This window comes from Arvicanthis niloticus, chromosome 5 (genome assembly GCF_011762505.2).
Source record: "Arvicanthis niloticus isolate mArvNil1 chromosome 5, mArvNil1.pat.X, whole genome shotgun sequence".
NCBI lineage: Eukaryota > Metazoa > Chordata > Mammalia > Rodentia > Muridae > Arvicanthis > Arvicanthis niloticus.
In genome coordinates, this window is record NC_047662.1 from 99,740,976 (window position 1) to 99,762,929 (window position 21,954).

Here is a 21,954-nt window from a genome sequence, read left to right on the forward strand (position 1 = left end):
GAGACTCAGGCCTCTGTTTCAGTCTCCTCAATGGTACATCAGGTACCTTCCTCTCGTGATTCCTTTCCCTTCCTCTCATGATTGAAAAGAGCAAGGTTCTGTTGAGTTTCAAAGTCCCTAGAACTCCTTGCTTCCCGTAGGCAAGGCTAGGGCTTGGTTATTCTTCCAGGAGAAGGCTACACAAGTTGGACAAGGTGTGCTCACCTGCAGCTCTGTGTGTCAGGAACCCGATCAATTCATCCTGCTCAGTTATCGGCAAATGTGCTGACACCATCAGGACCATCGCTGCACTGCAAATGGTGTAAATTGTCCCCTCCTTGGTGAGAAGGGCTACAAGCACGGGCTTCCGTGTCATGCTGTGTTTGGAGACCCTGATTCTGTTTGGTCTCCCAGCCCAGAGGCCTGAATCAGCTAAGCAAGAGCTGTAGCATCTCACTGGGTGCTTTGTGCTGAGGTGAGTGATAGAGAAGGCAACGGGCAGTGGAAATGCCCATTGTTCTTAGAGTCCCGGGATCTACAGCTCCAGGCCAGGAGAGTCCTCAGAGGCCAACACAGCAAATGTGAACCTTGAGTTATTTCTGTTTTCTACCAAGGATGTATACAGCTTCTGCTTGGATTTAGACTGATGTTCTTGGAAGCCCAGGGAAGTGTGTTCATAATAATAGTGGTGGTGGTGGTGGTGGTGGTGGTGGTGATGGTGGTGGTGGTGATGGTGGTGGTGGTGATGGTGGTAATGATGATGATGACGATGATGATGATAACAAAACGGGCCACGTGCATAAAGCTTGTATCAGTCATCAGTGGCTTAGCAGACCACGCTGCAATGCAGGGGCAGCAGTCACTTGTCTTTCTCATGCTTTTCGGGGTCAACTGGAAACTGGCTGAATAAGGGGAGGATGAGTTAATCTCAGCTCCGTCTCCCTGCTTCGTTGATGAAAGGGTACAGGGACATGTTCTTATGGTGACAGCAGATATGCACAGGACCACAGCCAGGTTCACATGCATCAAGAGCTGCCTTCTCTGAGTAAAACATGGATTCATGGGTAACACAAAGGAGCCCCTAGGAACCGAGAGACTCGGTGGCAGCGTTCCTTGTAGAACACACATCACCATTTGCCAGCTTCTCACAGGGCACATTGTTGGGAAGGGAAGGAATGTGCCCAGTACAATGGCAGATGCCAGACAAGGCTGAAGCTGGCACCATGCCCCACTGAGGCTGTACATGGGAAGAACCTGCCACCAGCAGCCTAGGTCACACCTGTAACCCTCCAGGCAGTGTTATGCACCTGCACAGGAAAGTAAGGCTATGAGCACTCACAATACCCTCGCACCTCATGCCCTTCACATGTGTGCACACTTGGGCCAGTGTGAGCTTCAGGGGCTCTGAGAGGCTGAAAAGCAGAGAATTGTTTCTAAAAATGGGGAAGCTGAGCCTGGAGTGGGCAGTGGATGGACTTGCCCAGGATCCCACAGAGTGGACAGTAGACTGACTTGCCAGGGTCCCATGGAGGAAGTTCCGGAGCAGAGCTGGCGCTGGGACCCAAGGGCCCTGGATGGTCTTCACATCTCCCCCTCCAGAGCCTTACTGAGGGTTGTGTGTTCAGCATCACACAGCTGTGCCCTGGGGAGCTCACAGCTTCTTCTCTGGAAACTGGCAGCCAACCCTGTTGCATCTTTCAGTGCTCCCCACCCCCTCATGTGTCTGTCACCTGCTCATCTGGTCTTGTTGCTCAGCTTATTAACCAATCCTCCCAGTTGCCAGCCACCCTTCCTCACTCGCTGGTCCCCATGGTCCCAGAACCTCTCACTATCAGTAGAGGCTCAGGCTATGGCCCGGAACACTGAGCTCAAAGCCAAGCTCTGTTTCCTACTAGATGTGTTACTGTGGACAGGTTCCACAGCTGCTCTTTCCTTCAGTTTCCTCTTTCATGGAGTCCTCAGGACCATATATCGAGAGTGTCTCTGGGCAAAGCAAGGTCTGTTTTGTCAGTAAAATCTCATAACCTTAGCTTTGTCCACTCCCCTCTGGGATGTTTCCATTGCTCTGGGATGGCAGGCAGGGACGCCTTCGAAGGAAGCAACCATTGGAAAGACCATGAAAGCCATGGGGAGGAAAAGGCTCCTGCGGGTGACCTGGGAGTTGGACTGAGTGCCAACTGGATAGGGCAGAAAGAAGGCTGCTTGAACAGGGAACAGCCAGAGCAAAGGCACAGGGCTTGGTGGGAGTGGATGGAATTGGGAGAACACAGACTAAGGAGGCCATGAAAAACTAAGCAGAAGTCTCTTAACTTACAAAGTGATGGGAGGTACCAAGTCTTTAAATGCAGAAACTTCTGGACATCTATCCATTTGTTGGCTGGCCCACCAACTCTTTCACAGGCACTAGCAGCTGAAATACTTTTCCTAGGATTTTCCCTGTCCAAGGCAAATCCGACTAACTGTCATCCGGTTGCCATTTTCCCACACCCCACCCTTACCTCTCTTCCTTTATTGTACTGGTTGAAACTTTCAGGATAATTTTCCATGATAATATTGATAATAAAATTCTCTGTCCCATTCTTGACTTTGATGATAGGAAATTCCCCCAAGTGTTTGAACAATGAAGTATACTATAATATGGACTATTTTAGAATCAGGGTAAGATTAGAGTGCAATTCGATTCTTATTTACTGACATGTAGGGAATGAATCTTGAATGGTGGCTGATGTCTTCTCAGTCTCTTTTATACAGACAGGCAGGTTTCCTTCCTTGCTGGAGTGATGGGAAGTTCTCACGAATGTTTTGATATTGAGCCATGCTCCCATACCTAGACTAAAGCTCAGTTGGTCATAGCATGTCGTTGCTTCCCCCAGCACTGCTTAGCCAGAGCGATAGTGGACATACACAGCCATTGTTAATAACAGCAAGAACGAAATAACTTGGTACCATATGAAGGAATCATGAGACTAACCTTTAATTCTTAAATTTTCTCCTCTGTCTGTTAAGTGCTTACATCACAATTTTGCCAGGTTGGTGGAATGAATTAGAAAGACTCTCTTGGTTGATCAATTGGACCTTTTAATATCTTAGGAATGTATCTTTTGGAGATTTAAAACAGCTAGCCCAAATAAGAACAAATAAAAACTTGGTCATGAAGCTAAGTGGACAAGGCTCTTATTTTTTTAATAAAGATATCTGTTCTGCTTCTCCCAGGATTATTAGGCTATTGGTATTTTCTAAGCCACTGTTGTGTTAATTGGGGTAATTTATGTTTTTCCTGGAAAATTGAACCTTTTATTGAGAACTTCCTATTTATAAGTATGCAATGTATATTCTTCTTTATAAATATTTTTTGGGGGCTGGAGAGATGGCTCAGTGGTTAAGAACATTAGTTGCTCTTCCAGAGGTCCTGAGTTCAATTCCCAGTAACCACATGGTGGCTCACAACCATCTGTAATGGGATCAGATGCCTTCCTTCTTCTGGTGTGTCTGAAAACCATGATAGTGTACTTATATTTATATAATAAATGAATCTTTATAAATAGTATTTCTTCTAGGATTTTAGTTATATCTTTCCTCATTCTGTATCTTGATAATTCTGTGGGGTTTGTTTTGAATCTTGTTGGGTCTGTCTGTTTTATTGGCCTTTTCAGAGGAGACTGGGCATGCTCAGAGCAGCCTGACTAGGGAACTGACTTTCTGGTCCTTTCAAACAATGACTCTGCCTGCCGTGCCTGCCTCTGTTTGCCCATTCATTTATTGATTCTTTCCTCCTCCTTCCCCCAAGTTGCTTTTATTGCTTTTTCATCTTCTGAGTTGAGCGCTTTGCCAAGGTTCTGATTTTCGGAACCTTTGCTTGAGGGATCAAGATTTTAAAGTGTGTTTACCAGCAGCAAAAACTGTTGACCAAACAAGACGGAAAGAGCAGACACTTGTTGAAGAATGAGCTGGATCCCAGGAGGTAGAAGTCCAGGAGTCCAAGCCTAGCCTCATTCAGACACTGGAGCACGTCCCAGCTGCCTACACTAGATGGGCTTCCCCACAGCACCCTCCATCTTCCAGGAGAGAGGTGCAGCACCCCCCTTTTGTCTTGAACTCCAGAAGAATATGTTCACTATAAACTCTATGTAGTAGAATTCCCTTCTGGAATGATGGCATTTCCTACAGTAATGATGACAGTGTCCCAGAGGAGAGAGGGACTCCAGGACTCATGGCCAGAAGTTCAGACAGTCTCATAGCCAGGTAGCAGTGTGGACAGATTGGCTAACCATGTAGACTTTGACCTTGGCTCACCTGGGACATCTCATTTCCCCATAAGAAAGGAATCATCAATACCTTACCTCCTGAGGCTGAAGAATAGAGGAGTTAACCCTTTCAAAATCCTTGGCAGGAGCCTTGTGCTTCACACTTCTTTACAAGTGTTCATTGCCTGCAGTTGTCATCATTAGGTGGGAATCTGGGATCAGGGACAGGCTTGGAAATGCTTCCTGGATTGGTGGAGATGCTCTTACAATTCCTGAGAAAGCCCCTCACTGAAGTAGCCCCTGATTTTGGCTATCTCACAAACTGGCTACTGACATCTCAGGCCCTCTGTGGTCTGAATGGTACCCACTCCACTCATCTCAACTCATCATCTCAACTATTTCTCATCCACAATCCCAGTCACTGACGCTGTAAAGAAGACGGGATGAGAGGGCCCTGGGCTCGTGTAGGCACTGGACTGAGGCCTCTGCTCTGCCACAGTCCAAGTGGGCCCCAAGTCAGTTTACCCCCTTCCTCCACCAGGTCTTGAAGAGACTCCTGAGCCCCCTCTTGAATCTCTTTTTGAACAGAAGTGGAGGAGACTACATGGGCTTCTCCAGTGGAGTGTCTTCTTTCACTAAAATCCGTTAGCACTGTGCCCTTCTGACCTTGGGGTACAAAGACTTGACTTGGAGCTTCGACACTGCGGAGATGTGTAGGAGACCTAACCAGGGCAAACCTCTTCAACTCAGCCCCAGTCCTGCAGGCTTGAGTGTCCTGTTTCCTCTTGGCCTTCCATGAAACGATTGCTTAGGTGCAATTCATGCTGAGGATGAGGGGCTTCAAGAATTAATCCTGGGATGTTGGCTTAACTCCAACATCTCGTATAAACACACCTGAGCCAAGGTGCCCAGCCCAAAGCCAGGGAGGTGACAAGCATGGCAGGCAGGGAAGGGCTCCTTTCTGGGACTGTCTAAAGTTCTGTAAAGTTGGCAGACTTGGGGGTGGGGTAACTTCTGGCAGACTTGTAAGATGAAGTAGTCTCCATCAGTCTCCAAATGACAGCACTAGGAGGAACATCAGTGTTCTTGTGTAGATTCTCAAACAAAGTGAAAGACTCTTAATGGATTCCCATGTCTCTAGCAGGGCCACGGTGATGGACATGAGGTCATCCTGCCCTCCAGGAGCTGAGGGCCTGTAGAGAGCTTGACTCTCTCCACCTGAGGGCCAGGGCCTTCTTCTCCATGTGCCAGCAGCAGGGCAGTGTTGGATGTTGGGAAAAGCACCCTGCATGTTCACTGAATAAAGGAACAGCCCTGGGTCTTGGGAGGGAAGTACAGTACAGTATATGGAGCTGGGGGTCTGAGGTACTTCCCCCATTGGCTGTTGGGAATCAGGCGGGAAGATGTGTGAGCCTGTCTTTGAAAAGCAATGGCTGGAGGCTGTGTGTAGCTGGAGGAGGGTAGGCTGAGAACCAATCAGAAGCAACAGGGTGGATGGAGGTGGAGCAAGCTGAGTCACATTTGAGGAGTATGCAGCTGTAGCTGGGTGTGCACTGACATTGTCCCAGCTCCCCAAGGGGTTCTGGTTTCTCACACATAGACCACAGTTTTAACTTGGACCTTGCCAGGTAGAGCCAAAGTAGCTGGTGTGTGGGTGTGTGGGTGTATGTGTGCGCGCACTCATGTGCCTGTGTGCTCGTGTGTGTCTGTGTGCTTGTGTGTGTGTGTGTGTGTGTGTGTGTGTGTGTGTGTGCATGGGGAGTAGGATATACTGGTGTTCAGAGTCTAGAAGTGACAAATGTGCAGGCTGTCCAGGAGCTGTGGCTGAGCAGCCGACTGCAAAGATGTTCACCCTGTGTTTTGTTGCTTTGATTCTTCAGGCCGAGACTTGGCAAGCACAACCCTCCCGGGGTACCCTCCACACGTCCCCCCCGCTGGACAGGGCAGCTACTCTGCACCGACGCTGACAGGGATGGTGCCTGGTGAGTTTGCACTGCTGGCGTCTCCACAGCAGGCAGCAGACGGGGTTGCTGTGGGAGGGCACTCCCCACCCCAAAGCAGCCCTGGTGACCTCCGTGTGTCTGAGAAGCCGACCTGAATAAGTCATCAGAGGTTGACCCAGCCTCTTCTGTAGCTGGGTCTGCAGTGGGGCCAGGAGAGCCGTGGCTGTTCTGGGGAGGGAATCAGGGAGTAGGTCGTTGTCTGACACTTAAGAAGTCCCTTGTCAACCACACTGGGTGCCAGAACCCAGAAGGTATTCCCTTAACCTTCCTTCCTCCCTCCCTCAACTTCTTTACCCCCCCCCCCATCTGTGTAGGATGAACCACACAGAGCCAGCCCCCTCCCAGGTGTTCTTGAAGGCCTCATCCCTTGAGCTTCAAGCACAGTGTGTTTTCAAGACATGTGGGTAGTTGACTGTGACTTTGTCATTTGAGGCTAAATTGAACACAAAGAAAACCTGTCTCTCTACCAATGCTGGGTCAGTTCTCTGAGAACAGAGATCCCCATTCCTTAAAAGACCCTCTCTGTTTCCCCCTCCCTATTCATCCTGTGGACCAGGGTGAAGCCACAGGATCAAGGGATCCTTCCTCCCAGATGGAGCCCAGCTCCTTTGGGCTCTTTCTGTCCACTTAAAGGTGTCCCAATGGCCAGTTTGTGAACCCCTGAGGGTTCTTGAAGGGGACTTGAGTGAGTTTGAGTTTAAGATAAGTATCCTGCAGGTATATAAGGCTTCCTAGGTGGGGGCGGGGGAGGCTTCACGTGGCAACAAGTTGAACAGGTGAGGGCAGAGGCAAGTGGAGTCTTCCACACTGCACACCCTGGCACAGAATGCCAAGGAGCCCAGAATTCAAAATTCCACTCTGGCCTAGTTGTGTGCACAGTGTATTTAACAAGGTAGGAGGATGGAGCATATTTCATTTAACGGTTTGTTAGCTTGATTTATGCCTTTTAAATATGAGACATATGGGAAATGGCCTCCATGAACACTCTTGTCCTGGGCCTTGCCAACACCGGGGAGGCCTGCCAGCTTGCACTGAGAGAGCTTTGCCTTTTCTGCAAGGACAGCCCTGTGACAGATGCCAGAGAAATACGGCACACAGGCTGAGGTGACGGACACCACCCACACACACATACTTGGGCTTGTCATCCCCAAACCTTCAGCAGTTGGGGTCACAGGCCACATCCGAGAACGACCCCTCGCATTTCTGTAGCACTTTGTAACAAGTAAACACCTTTCTCTGTGCTCATAGAGAACAACTCTGTCAGGTGGCTTAGCTCGAGGGTAAAAATCTCCATTTCTCTAAATGACTGGGACCCAGAGAAGTTAGTGGACTGCACGAAGCCGCTACTGAGCCTTGGCCCCCAGCGTGGGGTGACAGGTATCTACGGGCTCTCCACAGCCCTGAATCCGGGTCCCAGTTAGAACGTGTGAAGGTGAGACCACCTCAGCAACCTTCCCAGAAAACTTCCTCTTCTCCAGAGACCAAGTTGAGAAGCTAAACTTCTTTTTGGCTTATCCAAACAGTGACCCTTGACTCTGGTCATTCCTCCAGTTCTAGCTACGAGGCCCCACAGACAAACAGCTATGGGCCTGGTAAAGGCCCCAGCCGGATGGTGGGAGCTTCTCATCCAGTAGGGATGGCAGCAGGAATCACAGGGCCATGTAAGGGCACAACGTCCCAAGTCTCCCACCACGGGAAATGGGACTTGTGGGACTCAATCCAAGAAAAGGAAACGAGAATTATTGTTGGGGCGTTGACTGCCCAAGAGCTCTAAACTCTCCTCTCTCCCTTCTTCCTGCCTGTCTCTTCCTCCTGCTGGCTCTGAGCTCTCTTTTCTCCCGCACCAGGCACTTAAAGCCAGACCATGCTTAGTTTTTGTCCCCCAGTGTCTATCCATTGTCACATCCTGATTCTACATTGTCTCAAACCTGTTTCCTGGATGATGTGTGCCCCTCCCTTGCCTTTCAGCAGAGCAGTGATCTGGCCTCCCCACCACTGCCCACCCGCCCCCCTGCCCCATGCATTTCCAAGGTCTGCCCTGGCTGGCTTTGTGGGTTCCTCTGCCAGGCCTCTCTTGTCCTGACAATCACTCTGACCTGTCAGCGACCTTTCTTCTGTGCCCTGGACCACTTCCCACCCTGATCTGTTGCAATCCAGCTCTACTCTTCATGTCTGAGCACAAACACTAGGAGCCTTCCAGGATGGTCCCACCAGGGACGAGGCTAGTGTTGTCTGTCCCATCAGCCACGTGGTGCACACTGCTCTCTCTGGAATCTTGTTAGCCGTGGGTGTCATCATAGCACCAGGCGGGGTCGAGGTACGTTCTGCAAGTGTTGGCTAGAGGACAGAGGCTGGACAAAGCAGATAGGCCTTTGTTCTAATTTCCTGTGACAAACAGAAGACAACCCCAAATGCAGTGCTCAGAATAACGGGAGCATCCTCTCCCATTTCTGTAACAAGTTTGAAATCGGTATCACTGGGCCAAAATGCTGGTTGGTGCTGGCCCAGTCACACTCCCTGGCAAGCCCTGGGAAGTGGCTGTCTCTCTCCTCATTCAGTTTCATCCAGCTGCAAAGCCAAGAGATTCCATCACCCCTCCCTTCACTCATATAAGGACACTCGAGCCTTGGGGCCCATGTGGGTAATCAAGTTAATTCATAGCTCAGCTTAATCACATCCACCAACTTATCTTGGCAACACAGGTTCCACACCAGGAGCCTCACTGGTCGGGTTCTAGGGACCATGCCGTGGCTGTACTATGATCTGTTGGAGGGCTTTGATCTTGTATCTGTTCAGATTTCTGCTGGGTAACCTCTCCGGTTTCTAAGCCCATGAGGAATTTACTTGATGGGATCCAGTTATCACAGCCATGGAGGGCCTGTTGGCATGTTCTGAGAGAACAGTTGACAAGACTCTGGGGGAGCTGTTATGTGGTTTCCCAGCTCTGAGGTGGCCACACTGGGGTGGATGGTTTCACTGTGTAAATCAGTCTCCTGCGCTTGCTGTGGGTCTGCAGAGCAATCTGCAGGGAAAGCAGAAACCCCATGGTTCTTTGCCTCCATGGGCTTTAGGAAACGCTTGGCTGTCACTGTTTCCCACATACAAGTGGAACCTTCCATTTATAGCATTTGCTTTCAGGACACACAGGGGGACGGTCTCCAGGGTACACTCGGGCAGTTGAACTCGGGTGTGGGGGGAAAGCAGGCCTAACGAGTTCTGTATTGAGTGGCTGTTTGTTGGCATGTCCTGCTTCCCGGCTTTGATGGTGTTGTACCATCTGCCCTTCCTACTCCAGGGCATCCTCATGTCTGCAGAGCATGGCATCTGGTTCCTCTGAGGGGCCTGCTGATTCCCTTTCAGCAGCCCTTTGCAGATCAGTTATACTGGAGAAAGCAAGGCCCACGAATTTTATCAGCTAAGGGTGGAGAAGATTTCAGTTTTTATTTCCATCAAGACTCAGCAAATGCCAAAAGTTTTGCACCAAAGATTCCACCGTGTCTTGATCAGCGAGTTAGTACCAGATGCCTGCCTGAAGATATTTGTGCAACCTAACGGATATTGACATGGCATTTGGAACTCTTAAACACCCGGGCTGCTGGGGAGGGAGTTCCCTGCCCTTTGGCTTCAGTGAGTCTGAAAACAAGCAAAGCATCTTTGAGAATCACTCCAGGGAGTGGGGACTCCCTCCCCAGCCCCTTGCTTAGCTCCTGCTTCGGAGATTTAGGAAGAAGTACCTGCAGGGCTAACATGTCCTCATCTTCCCCAGATGCAAGCTGATAGAGGGATGCATGTCAGAGCAATGTGCACAACAGAGCATGGCTGGAACCTTTAGTCCCTGTGGTCCCTGTGGTCCCTGTGGTCCCTGTGGTCCCTACCGTCCCTATGGGCCCCATGGTCCTAGGCACTCTAGTAGTCACTAGTAGTCAAGGATTGGGAGACATTACTTCTAAACACCTTGCAATTAAGGTACCCAGTGAAATGACAGTCTTCAGTCTCTTGAGAGGCAGTAGGTGAGGATGAGAGACAGAAGGAGGATTGGGAACCAAAAGGGAAGTCTGATGGAGGCTGCAAGGGTGGGCGGGGCAGCAGCCTCCTCCCCACCCCCACCGACTTCACCCCTTATGGCTTTCTCAGCCTCTCTCTGCCAGCCTGTCTGGCTTGTTCACACATTTCTGTTCCCCTACCTAGACAAGTCTGCTCCAGTAACCTAAGTGTATTAATTTCCTGTTGTGCCAATAACAAATTACCATAACTCAGGGACCTAAAACAATGGAAATGTTTTATATTCCAGTTCTTGAAGTCTGAAGCCCAAAACAGTCTAACTGGGCCCAAGTCAGGGTGTTTGCTGGACTGAGTTCCCTCTAGACACTTGCACACGGGGGAGGGAGTGTTCTATCTCATTCTCCAGCTCGCGGATACTTCGGGCAGCCTTTGGCTTGGGGCCCCATTGCTTCATTTTTAAAGTTGACAGTGCTGGGCCAGCTTACATGCTGCCGCTATCTTTCTCTCCCTGCCCCCTTCTCCTGTTAGAAGGAACCCTGTACTTACTGCACCCGACCCAGGCTTCATCTCCAGGACAGTTCTGCAGCAGCCTTAATCTTCCTTACCGCCTTCATTTCTCTCTGCTGTGGAATCTTACACACTCACAGGCTCTAGGGCTTAGGATGTCAGGAGAGGAAGGAGTTTTCTCTGTCTATAGTGAGACTATCCTGACTTCTGCTAGCCAGGCAGAAGGGGTGGGGCTAGAATCTGGCTGGATATGGCCGGGACTCCTGCGTAGTCTGTCATGTTCTTACTCATAGGGGTAAAATACATTCTGCACAGGTGACACAGGTGGAACACTTTATTCCCATGCTGTAGGGAGACCCTTCCCACAATCAGACTGGAATCTGAACTGGACCAGTTTAGTAAAGGCCTGCAGAAGCCAGGACTTGACAGAGACTCAAGCATCAGAAGGGAGGTTGAACCATGGCCCTCTGGGTACTTCTGTAGAGAATGAATGGTTTTCATTTGCTATCTGTGCCACACCCCCATCCCACTGGCTTTCTCAATGAGCTCCCATTGGGCCTTCTGCTGGACCTCAGGCTGGGCTGGACCTGCCCCCCCACCCCCCCCCCCCAGCACACCTGTTGCTTGTTTCTGACTCTTTGCTGCCCTCTCGTGGCCACCAGTCATTCTGCCATGCTAGGAATGGAGGACAGAGCCCAGCCACAGGTGGTCCATACCCGTGTTTGCTATTCACTCTTCAGTTATTTCCTGAGAAATACTAAGTGCTGGTTTGGGGTCCAGGTAGCATTTCAGACCCAGTTGCTGCCTTCAGAGAGCTCACAGTCTAGTTTGGGAGACAGATCAAAAAACTAACAAAAATCCCATGGTTTATGTATGAGGAGATGGCTCAATAAAATACTTGTGCAAGTGTGAAGACCTGATCCCATATATATATATATATTCAGGCATGGTGGCACACACATTTGTCATTCCAGCTCTGGGAAAGCAGAGACAGAGGCCTACTAGCCAGCTTGCTTCTTTGGGTGGGCCCTAGATCAGTGAGAGACTATCAAGACGAGACAGACAGTGCTTCCTAAGGAGTGACTCTGAGGTTGTCCCATGGCCCCCACCACATGCACCCACATGAATGTGCATTGCATGATGAACAGACAGACAGACAGACAGACAGACAGCAAAGTGACTAGGTTGTAATGGCCTTGTAGATCAAAGGGCTACAGTCGAGATTTGCTTTAGAAGGAATGAAAGCATTTGTGGGAGGGAGAATCTGCACTCCTGACACATAAGCAGCAGGTTGAGCCTGGTGTGTTCAGGGCCTTCCCCCGCTCAGAGGTTGGAGCGCTGGCTTGGTACAGAGAGGAGCGTAGGAGGCCTGTGGATCTCAGGGAGAACGGACAGTCTTGTTGGGCATTAGGCCTTCAGCTTCTCGGTCCTGGTGATCAAGCCAGATCCGGATGAGCGAGATTAGACTTGAATCCAGTACTGAGGAAGGATGGCTATTCCCAGACCCTGACCGCACAGTCAGTGTAAAACAGCCTGACTCGAGGCCATCCTTCTGTGAACACCTCCAGTACCACTGCTTGACAAAAGCCAGTCAAGAGGGCCAATGGCAGTGCTCTCTGGTTATCTAACTGAGACTGGCCTGGGAGCAAATGAGGAACAGCAGACACAGGCCTGCCTTACCGGGGCATGGGGTGGGATAGAAGAGGCTTCAGTCAAGGAGTCGGGCCAGGCAGCACCCTGCCACCTCTCTCCTGCCCTTGCTACCGGGGCTGTGCATGCTGGAGAGCCAGAGCTCGCACTGACCGATGTCCACCGGACACCAGCGGGCTGCCCACTTAAAGCCGAGGACCCGCAGCCTCTTCTGCCCATATTTCCTTCCACCTTTCCTTGTATTCTCTATGTATACCAGCCCCTGCCAGACTGGAGAGCCCACAGGTAGCCTACCCTGCTCTGGGATGTCCCACAGACTGTAAACAGGATCCAGACAGGCTCTGTGCCAAAGGCCTCTTCCCCTTTCAGGGCTTTACAGCAGCCTGATGCTAGAAGAAAAATGTACTTTCCCCTGAAATTCAAAAAGGAAACTGGCAGGCGAGTATTAATAAACATTATGGGAAATGTCTGCCCATTGCAACATTAACTTTTATTAACTATTACATTTAATGCTCATAAAATTTTCATCACACTTGAAAACAATTTTCGGTTAGATTGTCTCACTCTGTGAAAGTTCCCAAGTCCGCACAGTAATTGCGAAGACATCGCAGCTCAGCATAGCACACGTCACTCATGGTCACGTGGCTCCAAAGACAAGAGTCTAGATGGAAGCTTTGGGTAATTTTAGAGCAGGAATTAATAATGTGCTGTAATTACGGTGCTGTAAGGTGGAAGGGGCCTTCGCAGGATGGCACTCTTGTGTCTGGGGACGAGGAGTTTGGGAAAATCCGGCTTTCCTATTTTACCCCACTGGCCACAATGAATAAAGTCAAGGCCTTCAGATAATGGGGTGTCAGCCGCCCCCAATTCCTTCCTTAAGTTTATTGAGCATCTACTCAGGACACCTTGTGAGGCAAGTCATTTAGTGCCTATAGAGGAACAAGTGTGTTGTCATGTAAGCCCAGGGGCTCTGGGAACACAGAACAGGGGTAAGGACAGGAAACACACCACTGTCATATTCAAAGGTGGGGAAGAAGCCAGCCAAAGCCGTCAGAGGCATCTGTGCTACTACTGTCCCTAAGCACGGGAAGAGCCTAGCAAGACAGTGAGGGAAGTGGGGTCGGGGGACAGCGTGAGCAAAGGAAGGGCCAGGACATGGTGATACACAGAAAGGACCTTAGCCACACATCTCCCTGTCTGCACTCAGGTCCTTGAAGTAGCTCTGCTCTTGTGCTTTGTCCCTTTGGCTCGATGGAATCCACAGCCCTGCCCCGTTTCCAAGACTTTGTCATCTGTCAGTCCTCAGCTGGAGCGGCCACCACACCTAACTCACTGCACCTGAGACACCTCCCTCCTCAGCCCAGGGCCTATAGGAGCAGTGGGAGTCAGTAGGGCTTGGCTTTTGCCCTCCAGGGGACGAGTGTTTGTAAATGACCCCAGACTTCTATGCTCCTACCACCCACCCTCTAACCTTCACAGTGTTGACCATCTAAGGAGGTGACACATACTTGTTACCCAGGTTGCTACTGAAAGCACCTTGTGAGAGTGAAATGTCCACCCTAGTTCACAAGCAAGTTAGCTGCTCCAGTGGTGATGTAACCCGTGTGGACCTATCCCCATGGGCGATCCGGCCAGGAGCATCCGGGCTGATCGAGGTCTAGAATTCCTATCTCAAGCTTACCCAGTCTTGGTGCCCCTGGAGACTAAGAGGGCATGGAGTCTATTTGATAGACACTGGTCCCAGGAGAAGACTGACTTCCCTGGTGGTCCTCTGATGCTCAGACAGCCTTCCCGAGCCATAGTTCGCTCCTGGTCAGGGAAAGGCCTTTCTGCTGGGATGCCGGAGAGCTGCATTTCAGATGCGGGGATATTCCCTCTTCCCTCCCTGTCCATCTGTCAGTGCTGAGTCTACATTAGGCTAACTGACACGTACTCTTTCAGGGTACTTATTTGTCATATAGGTCCTCAATTCCCCCTGCATGCATCCCAGACTGGGCCTTGCCTGCCCATAGTCAGTTCATCCCCAGGCTCCCAACCATGTTCTGCCTGCTTGCGGCTGTTGGACTATGTTGGATTGTGCCTCCTGATTGCTTCTGGGGTGAGACCCAGCTTGGAGCTTTCTTTGGAAAAGGGACTATGACCAGTCCCAACACACAGTAGATGCTGGTGGGATCTAGGTAGAACTTACATGAATACCATACTGCTGCTCCCTCACTTATTAACCAGAATGAAGACCAGGCTCAGGATCCAGGGTGTAATTAAACAGGGCTTGTGCGCCTCTTCATCGCTGCCCTGGTCCTTCAGTACTTGCTCTCTGGAAGATGCTGAAACAATGGCCCTTGTTACCCTCTGTTTGAGCTATTTATTTTTTTTCACTTTTCCCTCCTTCTCGTCCCGGGGGACTTGCCTCTCGCCCTCATCCCTCATGTCTTCCCTTTGAGTTGGCTGTCACTCTCATTGTCCTCCCGGGGCTTGGAAGGCAGGGTAACAGGCAAGAGGAGCCCAACCAAGCCGGGGAGACTGGAAATACAGTCATTAACAGGAGCCCGGAAGCCCAGATGTCCTCCCTGAGAGTGGGTAATTTGTTTTTAATGAAAAACCACGCGGTGACCCTGAACAAATGAATTTCCTTTATAAGGGGTCTATGTGCAGAGTCACAGATAAAGGACTTACAGGGAGACTTAAAGCCAGGCTTGAAAGGAAGAAAGAAAGGAAGGAAGGAAGGAAGGAAGGAAGGAAGGAAGGAAGGAAGGAAGGAAGCAGCGAGATGCAAGAAAGAACATAAGGGAGAAACGGAGGATTTTAAAATGGCAATTGTCTCCTCATATTCTTTTGTCTAAAGAACATCCCAGCTCCGAAATACTTTGAAAACTGTCCCACCAGACCAGTGTACAGGATAGTTGGGACCATCTTGAGACTCCTTTCATGACTTCCCATTTGCACAGAGTTTTATAGTTTCCAAACCTCCCAGCGTGGTTATTGGCCCCAATTTACAGAGATGAAAACTGAGACCCAGGGGAAAAAAATGGTTGTTTTAGAGTCACACAGCAAGTGGGGATTCCAGACGGTAAGGGAAGGACTTGACCCATATGGAGTTTGACTCTTAATCACACTGTATTCATATCTGGAAGTGGCTTTCTCTGTAAGGCAGCAGAGAAGCTCTGTGGCCTGGGCTGACCTGGCAGAAATGCCTTGTCTATGCAAAGGGCCGGGACTGAGCGAAGTGCACTGGAACTTGGGAAATGCCTACGTTTCTAAGAGCATGCTGGGTAAGCGATTATACAGAGAGAGCACCCAGGAATGAACCACTGGGGTTGGCGGAGAGAAAAAAAACTGGTTCATGTAAAGAATCCTGTGTCATCCTTCCACAACTCAGGAGGCCAGTCACATAACAAGCCTCTGCAGGTCTGTGAGGGAAGGGAAGCTATGCAGGCTTTGTCTCAAGAGAGCCCCCCCCCGCCCCCTAGCTCTGGGCCTTGTCCTTGGTAGACAAGTCCACCCTGTTGGAGAAGCATGACGGGAGGTTGAAGCAGACCCCTGTTGGGGAGCGCAGATGGGGTCCATTCTAGTGCACAGCTCTCAGGGGCCAGAGACACTGCCATGCAGTCTATGATAGCTTCACCCTCCATTGTGGACAGATAGGCCAGGACTGTCAAGCTAAGCACAGGAGAGGCTGTGGGTAAAGTCATGGGCAGCTTAAAGGAAGAGCCTTCAAGTCCTCATCAGCCCTTCCTTCGGACTCAGCTGCTCTGATCGGTGGATATAGCTGCACGCTCTCCCAGGCCAGCAGAGCGAAGTGTGGAAGCTGAGGCACTGGGGCCGAGTGGGGGGGTCCTGTTTTCTCCAGTTCTGCTTTTCACCTGGAGTCAGGCAGCCAGACACAATGCAATGATTGTGCTCTTTCCCTGGGTTCAGTGCCCTCTGGAAGTGGTAACCCAACCAGAAAATCAGATAAACAGAAAACTCAGACCACGACCCACAGCCTGATCTCTCCACTTGGGTTAGGCCTTTGTCACTGGCTGGGTCCTTGCTTCCCCAGCTACCAGAAGTGAACCCCCCTCACAACAGGCTTCCTGTGAGTCCTCCTGTCAGTTGTGGTGTATGAGAACTTCACCCTCCATTGTGGATAGAGGCCTGTAATTGACCAACTTCCAAGGTGGATTTGAACCGCATCAGGCTGGCCTGAAATCCCGGTCACAGAATAGGGAAACTGTCAACATGTCTAGTAGTGCTGGACACATGGCCACCTTGCCCTTGTGAGGCAGCGAGTGTCACTGCCTTGGTGCCCGATCCTGAAATGGCCACACCCCTCTCCACTGCAGCTGGGAACTGGGAGCCCCCAGAAGACAGTGCCTCTCTGGATGGATCCCAGACCATCCTTCCAGAAACGCACTTCCAACCAAAATGATCACTAGAAACAGGAGCGTGTTGCTGTTTCAACGGTGGACAATTACAAATACCAGGTGAGGTTGCCAATTGGCAAGTAAACAACTGGCTTTGCTTCATCGCACTGAGCCAGCTGGGTGGGGTCCTCGTTTGTGAGCCACGTTCTGGCTGTCTCCCTTCACACTCTCTCATTCACTCGTTCACTCATTCATTCATTCATTCATTCATTCATTGGATCACAGGCTCTTCCATGTTACTGAGCCCAGCTCACAGCGTGGACACAGACATGACCAAATGACTCTGATGCTCGAACCTTCTATGAAGAGAAGTTTTGTGTTCATGTTTCATGTTCAGAATGGAGGGAAGCCAACTTGAACACGGTGTTTGGGAGTGGTTTTGTTGGAATGATGGTCCCAGGAGGCAAAGAGCATACAAAGAGGGTGAGGTTTGAAACACGAGGCAGCTGGAGGCTTGCCTACCCGCAGGGTATATGCCTGACTGGTGACCAGCTCCAGTCCCATTCATCCCGGACCTCCCTGGAAGGGCTCTGAGAGAAGGCTGGCCCCTGGAAACCCCTGAAGCAGTGGCTGACCCATGTGTACAAACAGGGGACTCGGTATTTAGGAGCAGGGAGGAACCCTGAATGGCTGCCTGCTTTAGAAATTTCTATGCATTTGTAATAACAAAATTACCATAATTTGCTCGTTAACGCAGCTAGATCAGTCAAGCATTGTTCCTTCGCAGGCGGGCTGGGAGGTGTGCGCCTCTCTGCACACTCCGTACACCCCAGCCAGCCTGCCAGCCCGTTGGAGCGCTGGAAATTAGCATGCAAATGGTCCTAATTCGGTGGGCGAGCTGTCAGGCAGGCCTCTCCGGCCTCATCTCTGTGAAGGCCCTGACAGCCCAGCTCTGGAGCTGGCCCACCCTCCTTGCTCCAGCCAGGAGGAGCTCTGAGGGGCACCTCCAGACTGACAGCTTGGCGGTCTCCCTCCCTCCGCTAGTGCCATCAGGCCTGGCGGCAGACTCCCCGGGGAGCAAGCAGGGCCTGCCACCATGCTGGCCCAAGGCAGGCTAGCGGGTGGGCTGCGGGGGAGGCTGGCCCAGGCTCAGGCCCACAAGTCCTGGCTGGCTTGGAGATAGAGGGCAGTGTGAGAATGGAGAGGTGTCCCCTGACTCAGGGTCCAGTCCTAGCCGATGGGCGTCAAGTGACCCCACTGGACTCTGGTCCACTTTCTCCATAGGCACATCTGCAGGATGGTTGTTCAACTCCTGACTTCCCGGCTCTGAGGGAGCTGGTCTTCCATCCAGGCTTGCTGTCCACACCCTCTCCTCAGTAGCGCCATCTGTCGGTTCACTTTGAAGAGGCAGTGAGTTACCTGAGACCTTCCACAGGGTCCACTGACCCTGTACCTTCCACCCCTCAGCCCCCACCTTTCACTGTCCATCTGGAGGTCAGGCAGGTGCTATCCCATTTCACGGAGGATAGAGCTGGGGCATGCTTCCCCCTTGTGACGTGAAGTACTAGAATGGAGTCCCCTAGTCTCACAGAGCCCTTTTTGGAGGTGGGGCTCTGTTGCCCAGGCTAGCCTTGAACACCTGAACATTTTGATTTCAGTTGTTTTGTGCTGCCGCGGGTGGAGCCCAAGGCAAACAATCAAGGAACCACACTCAGATCCCTGTGAAGAGAAATGGTAGGTGACTCTATCCATGGCATGTGACCCATGCTCTGTTCCGGTTTCCCCGGGGTGCTCTCACTCTTAAGACACAGTTCCTTCTCCTCTGCAGACAGAACCTCTTGCCAGGGCTCAGAGTTTGGTGAATGGAAAGCAGATTAGGTCTTAGTCCCAGTAACCCTCCCTGTCTGTCACCTGGCTGTTCCCGTTCAGGAAGCAACCCAGTCATCCAGGCCGGAAGACGGTGTCAGATCCCCTGGATCTGGAGTTATAAACAGTTGCCTGTGTTACCCTGTGAGTGCTAGAAACAGAACCTAGTCCTCTGGAAAAAGTAGCCAGTGCTCTTAATGGCTGGGCCATGTCTCTAGTCCTCAGGGCCTTTTATACCTCCAGATAAATGAAGAGGTAAGAGAGACCCAAAGAAACACAAAGCCCTGGCTTCTGACTCTCTTGGGGGCAGGCTTCAGGATCTGAGCCTGGACTCCTTCTGCATCCCATGCTCAGATAAAGCGCCTGGCACAAGGCGCACACTCGTGGAAACGTTTAACTCACCTGAAATAACCTGTTCATCCATCCAGGAGGCACACAGACAGTGCTTGGCCACCAGGATGCTCCCTTCAGGCCCTGGAGAAGCACCTCTCCTCCCTTCCCACCTATTCTGGTTGGTTTGGGGTGGGGGTGGAGGTCATGGGAAGAAACTAGTGGAACCTTGGGCACTGTATCAACCTTTCAGATCATGGCAACCACAGGACCTCCGGCACTATGGCAACATCTTAGGGAGCACTTCTGCTTCCACCCTGAGGCCCGCTGGGAACTTCTGAAATTCTCTGCTTGAGCTGGCACAGAGGCTTGCCAACTTAATTTCTGTTGGAGAGAAGAATGCAGGGCTCCCCCTAGTGGATAAGAGAAATGCCTCTCTCCATACACTACACACACACACACACACCTCCCCTGGTTTACTCAGTCTTCACACCTTTTCTCTACCAGAATCCTCAGCACAACCTGGAAGTCACATCTTGTCTTGCGCTGCTCTTGGCATAGGCTCAGCAAGAGGGCAGGGCTAGCCCTACGCAGCCAAGACTAGATTTAGCAGCCCAGCACCACACTTGGTCTTGGATTTAGCCAGTGACCGTCTGCTTGCATAGCATGTGGCCTGACCCTTCCTAGCCTTGTGGCCAGCATTCCTTTCCTTATGGAAAGGTCAGTCTTCCAGTGAAAGTTTGCGATGGCTTCTCCATGTCTCTTACCTGCCGCCCTTATTCCTCCAGGCCGTTATTTTATTTCATTTTATTGAGACAAGTTGTGGATCTTTGAATGAAAATAGCACCTCAGGCATAGGATGTGTGTCCTTGTTGAAGGAAATGTGCCATTGGGGTGGGCTTTGAGGTCTCAGAAGCTCAAGTCAGTCCAAGTCTCTTGTCTCTTCCTGCTGCCTGCTGATCCAGATGTAGAATTCTCAGCTACCTCTCCAGCACCATGCCTGCCTGCATGCTGCCATGCTTGCTGTCATGATGACAATGGACTGAACCTCAGAACTGTAAGCCAGCTCCAGTGAAATGTTTTTCTTTGTAGGAGTTGCCATGCATGGTGTCTCTTCACAGCAACAGAGCCCTAACTAAAACACAGAGATGCTGGCTGGCAGAAACTTGCTACACAGATCAGGCTGGCCTCAAACTCACAGAGAGCTGCCTGTCATCAGTCTTGGCAGCAGGGCCTTGACCCTCTGAGTCATTTTGCTTGCTTGAGACCTATTCTTTCTTAAATGCTACTGACACTTACCTATGTATCCACTGTGGCCACCCCACAGACTGAGGCAGCTTTGTGGGTAGACAGCCAAGGGGGAAAAATGAAAGGAGAGATAGCTCGGTGACCAAGGGGAGAAGACTGGACATGTTTCCAGGAAAGAAGAAGCAAAGTTGGTGTAGAAGACCCCAAGGTGTGCTGGGGGACCTGACACTACATACATAAATACATGCATATACACACACATACACATAAATACATACACATATAAATACATAGATCAATGCTTTTTTAAGTGATTCCAACAGCTGCTTGAAGCAAGCATTTATTTTATGTATATGAGTACACTGTAGCTGTCTTCAGACACACCAGAAGAGGGCATTGGATCCCATTACATATAGTTGTGAGCCACCATGTGGTTGCTGGGAATTGAACTCAGGACCTCTGGAACAGCAGTCGGTGCTCTTAATAGCTGAGCCATCTCTTCAGCCCAGATCAATGTTTTTAAAAAGTGTTTAAAAGAAGAACGGTTTCCGCCAGGAAAGCCAGCTTTACGGTAAAGCTGCTCACTGTGTTCCTGAGGTAACTAAGGCCCAGGTGTGGGAAGGGCTTTGATTTAATGAGTTTTGAGGTGAAGATAGGACCATGCCAGGTACATGCATATGATCTAATCGGGGGTGGTACAAATTCAGCTGCCTTTATAGTGTTTATGCATTACCAAACACTCTGGAGAATAGTGGCCCCAAAGATGACTGTAGGCCTCCTACACAGAAAATCCTTCTGGGTGGTTAGCCTCCAGAGGACAGCCTCCTTAGCGATTGGCCTCTGAGGAACCCATTTCATACGCTTAGGCCTCAGAGGATGCTGGGAAACTGCACTGTTGACCAGCATACCTGCAACTCCATTGCGCATTGTCAAGGGGACATGTCCTAGGCAAAAAGAGGCCAACTGTGCATGCAGTCTGATGACACAGGAATCTACATCTCCCACAGCTCTCTGCTCTCTGAGGACCAGTTGTCACTAGTTTTTAAACTCATTTGATATATCTTTACAGTTGACTCTACTCAGGTTCCAATAACCCAGACTGCTGGGTTGTTGTTGTATTTTGGTTGTTGTTTTATTTTTTTGTTGTTGTTTTAAGACAGTGTTTTACTATGTAGCTCTGCCTGGTGTAAAACTCACAGAGATCCACCTACCTCTGCCTCCTGAGTGCTGGGATTGAAGGCCTCAGATAACTCAGTCTGGGGTGTCTACTGTAGTCTGAAGTTTCAGAGCTCTGTGGTTGACTATGCAGCCTATACAGAGCAGCCAGGATGGAGCGCCCCCTCCAACCCATCCCAGGTTCCCAATCTGCTCTTGTCCCGGGGGTGTCTCTGCAGGGGGATCTGGACTGTTGACAAAGTGAGGAAGGGAGTGTCCCCCTACATCCTTCCAGAAAGGAAACTCCAAAGGGTTGTACAGGGATGTAGTGAGCTGCAAAAGGTGGGGGGTGGGGTGTAGTAGGGGGGAGGGGGAGAACAGGGGGTGTGCCGCTGAGAGGCCAGCATGGGATAGTCAGGAAGCACTGGGAAGCCCCTTCTTGCAAGGAAGGAACCAGGAAAGCCACAGCAGCTGAAGGGCTCTGAAGGCTCTGATCTCTGACTTCTTCCTTAATCCTGACTCTGAGGGAAGAAGTAAGCCCTCCCCCACCCCGTGCCCCAACCCCTGAGCTCCAGCTTGCATCTAGTACCTGTCTCAGCACCAGGGTCCCCAGCCACTTCAGAGGAA

At 50.7% G+C, this 21,954-nt stretch overlaps 1 protein-coding gene across 4 annotated transcripts in view; it reads left to right on the forward strand.

Annotated features, from left to right (window-relative positions):
* Window positions 1-21,954, forward strand: part of Pax5 (paired box 5) — a 179,938-nt gene that overhangs the window by 134,930 nt on the left and 23,054 nt on the right. For all 4 annotated transcript variants that reach the window (XM_076935048.1, XM_034502772.2, XM_076935050.1 and 1 more), the window contains one exon: window positions 6,104-6,205. In XM_076935048.1, coding sequence (XP_076791163.1) covers window positions 6,104-6,205 — 102 coding nt within the window. The remainder of the gene's footprint in view (window positions 1-6,103; window positions 6,206-21,954) is intronic.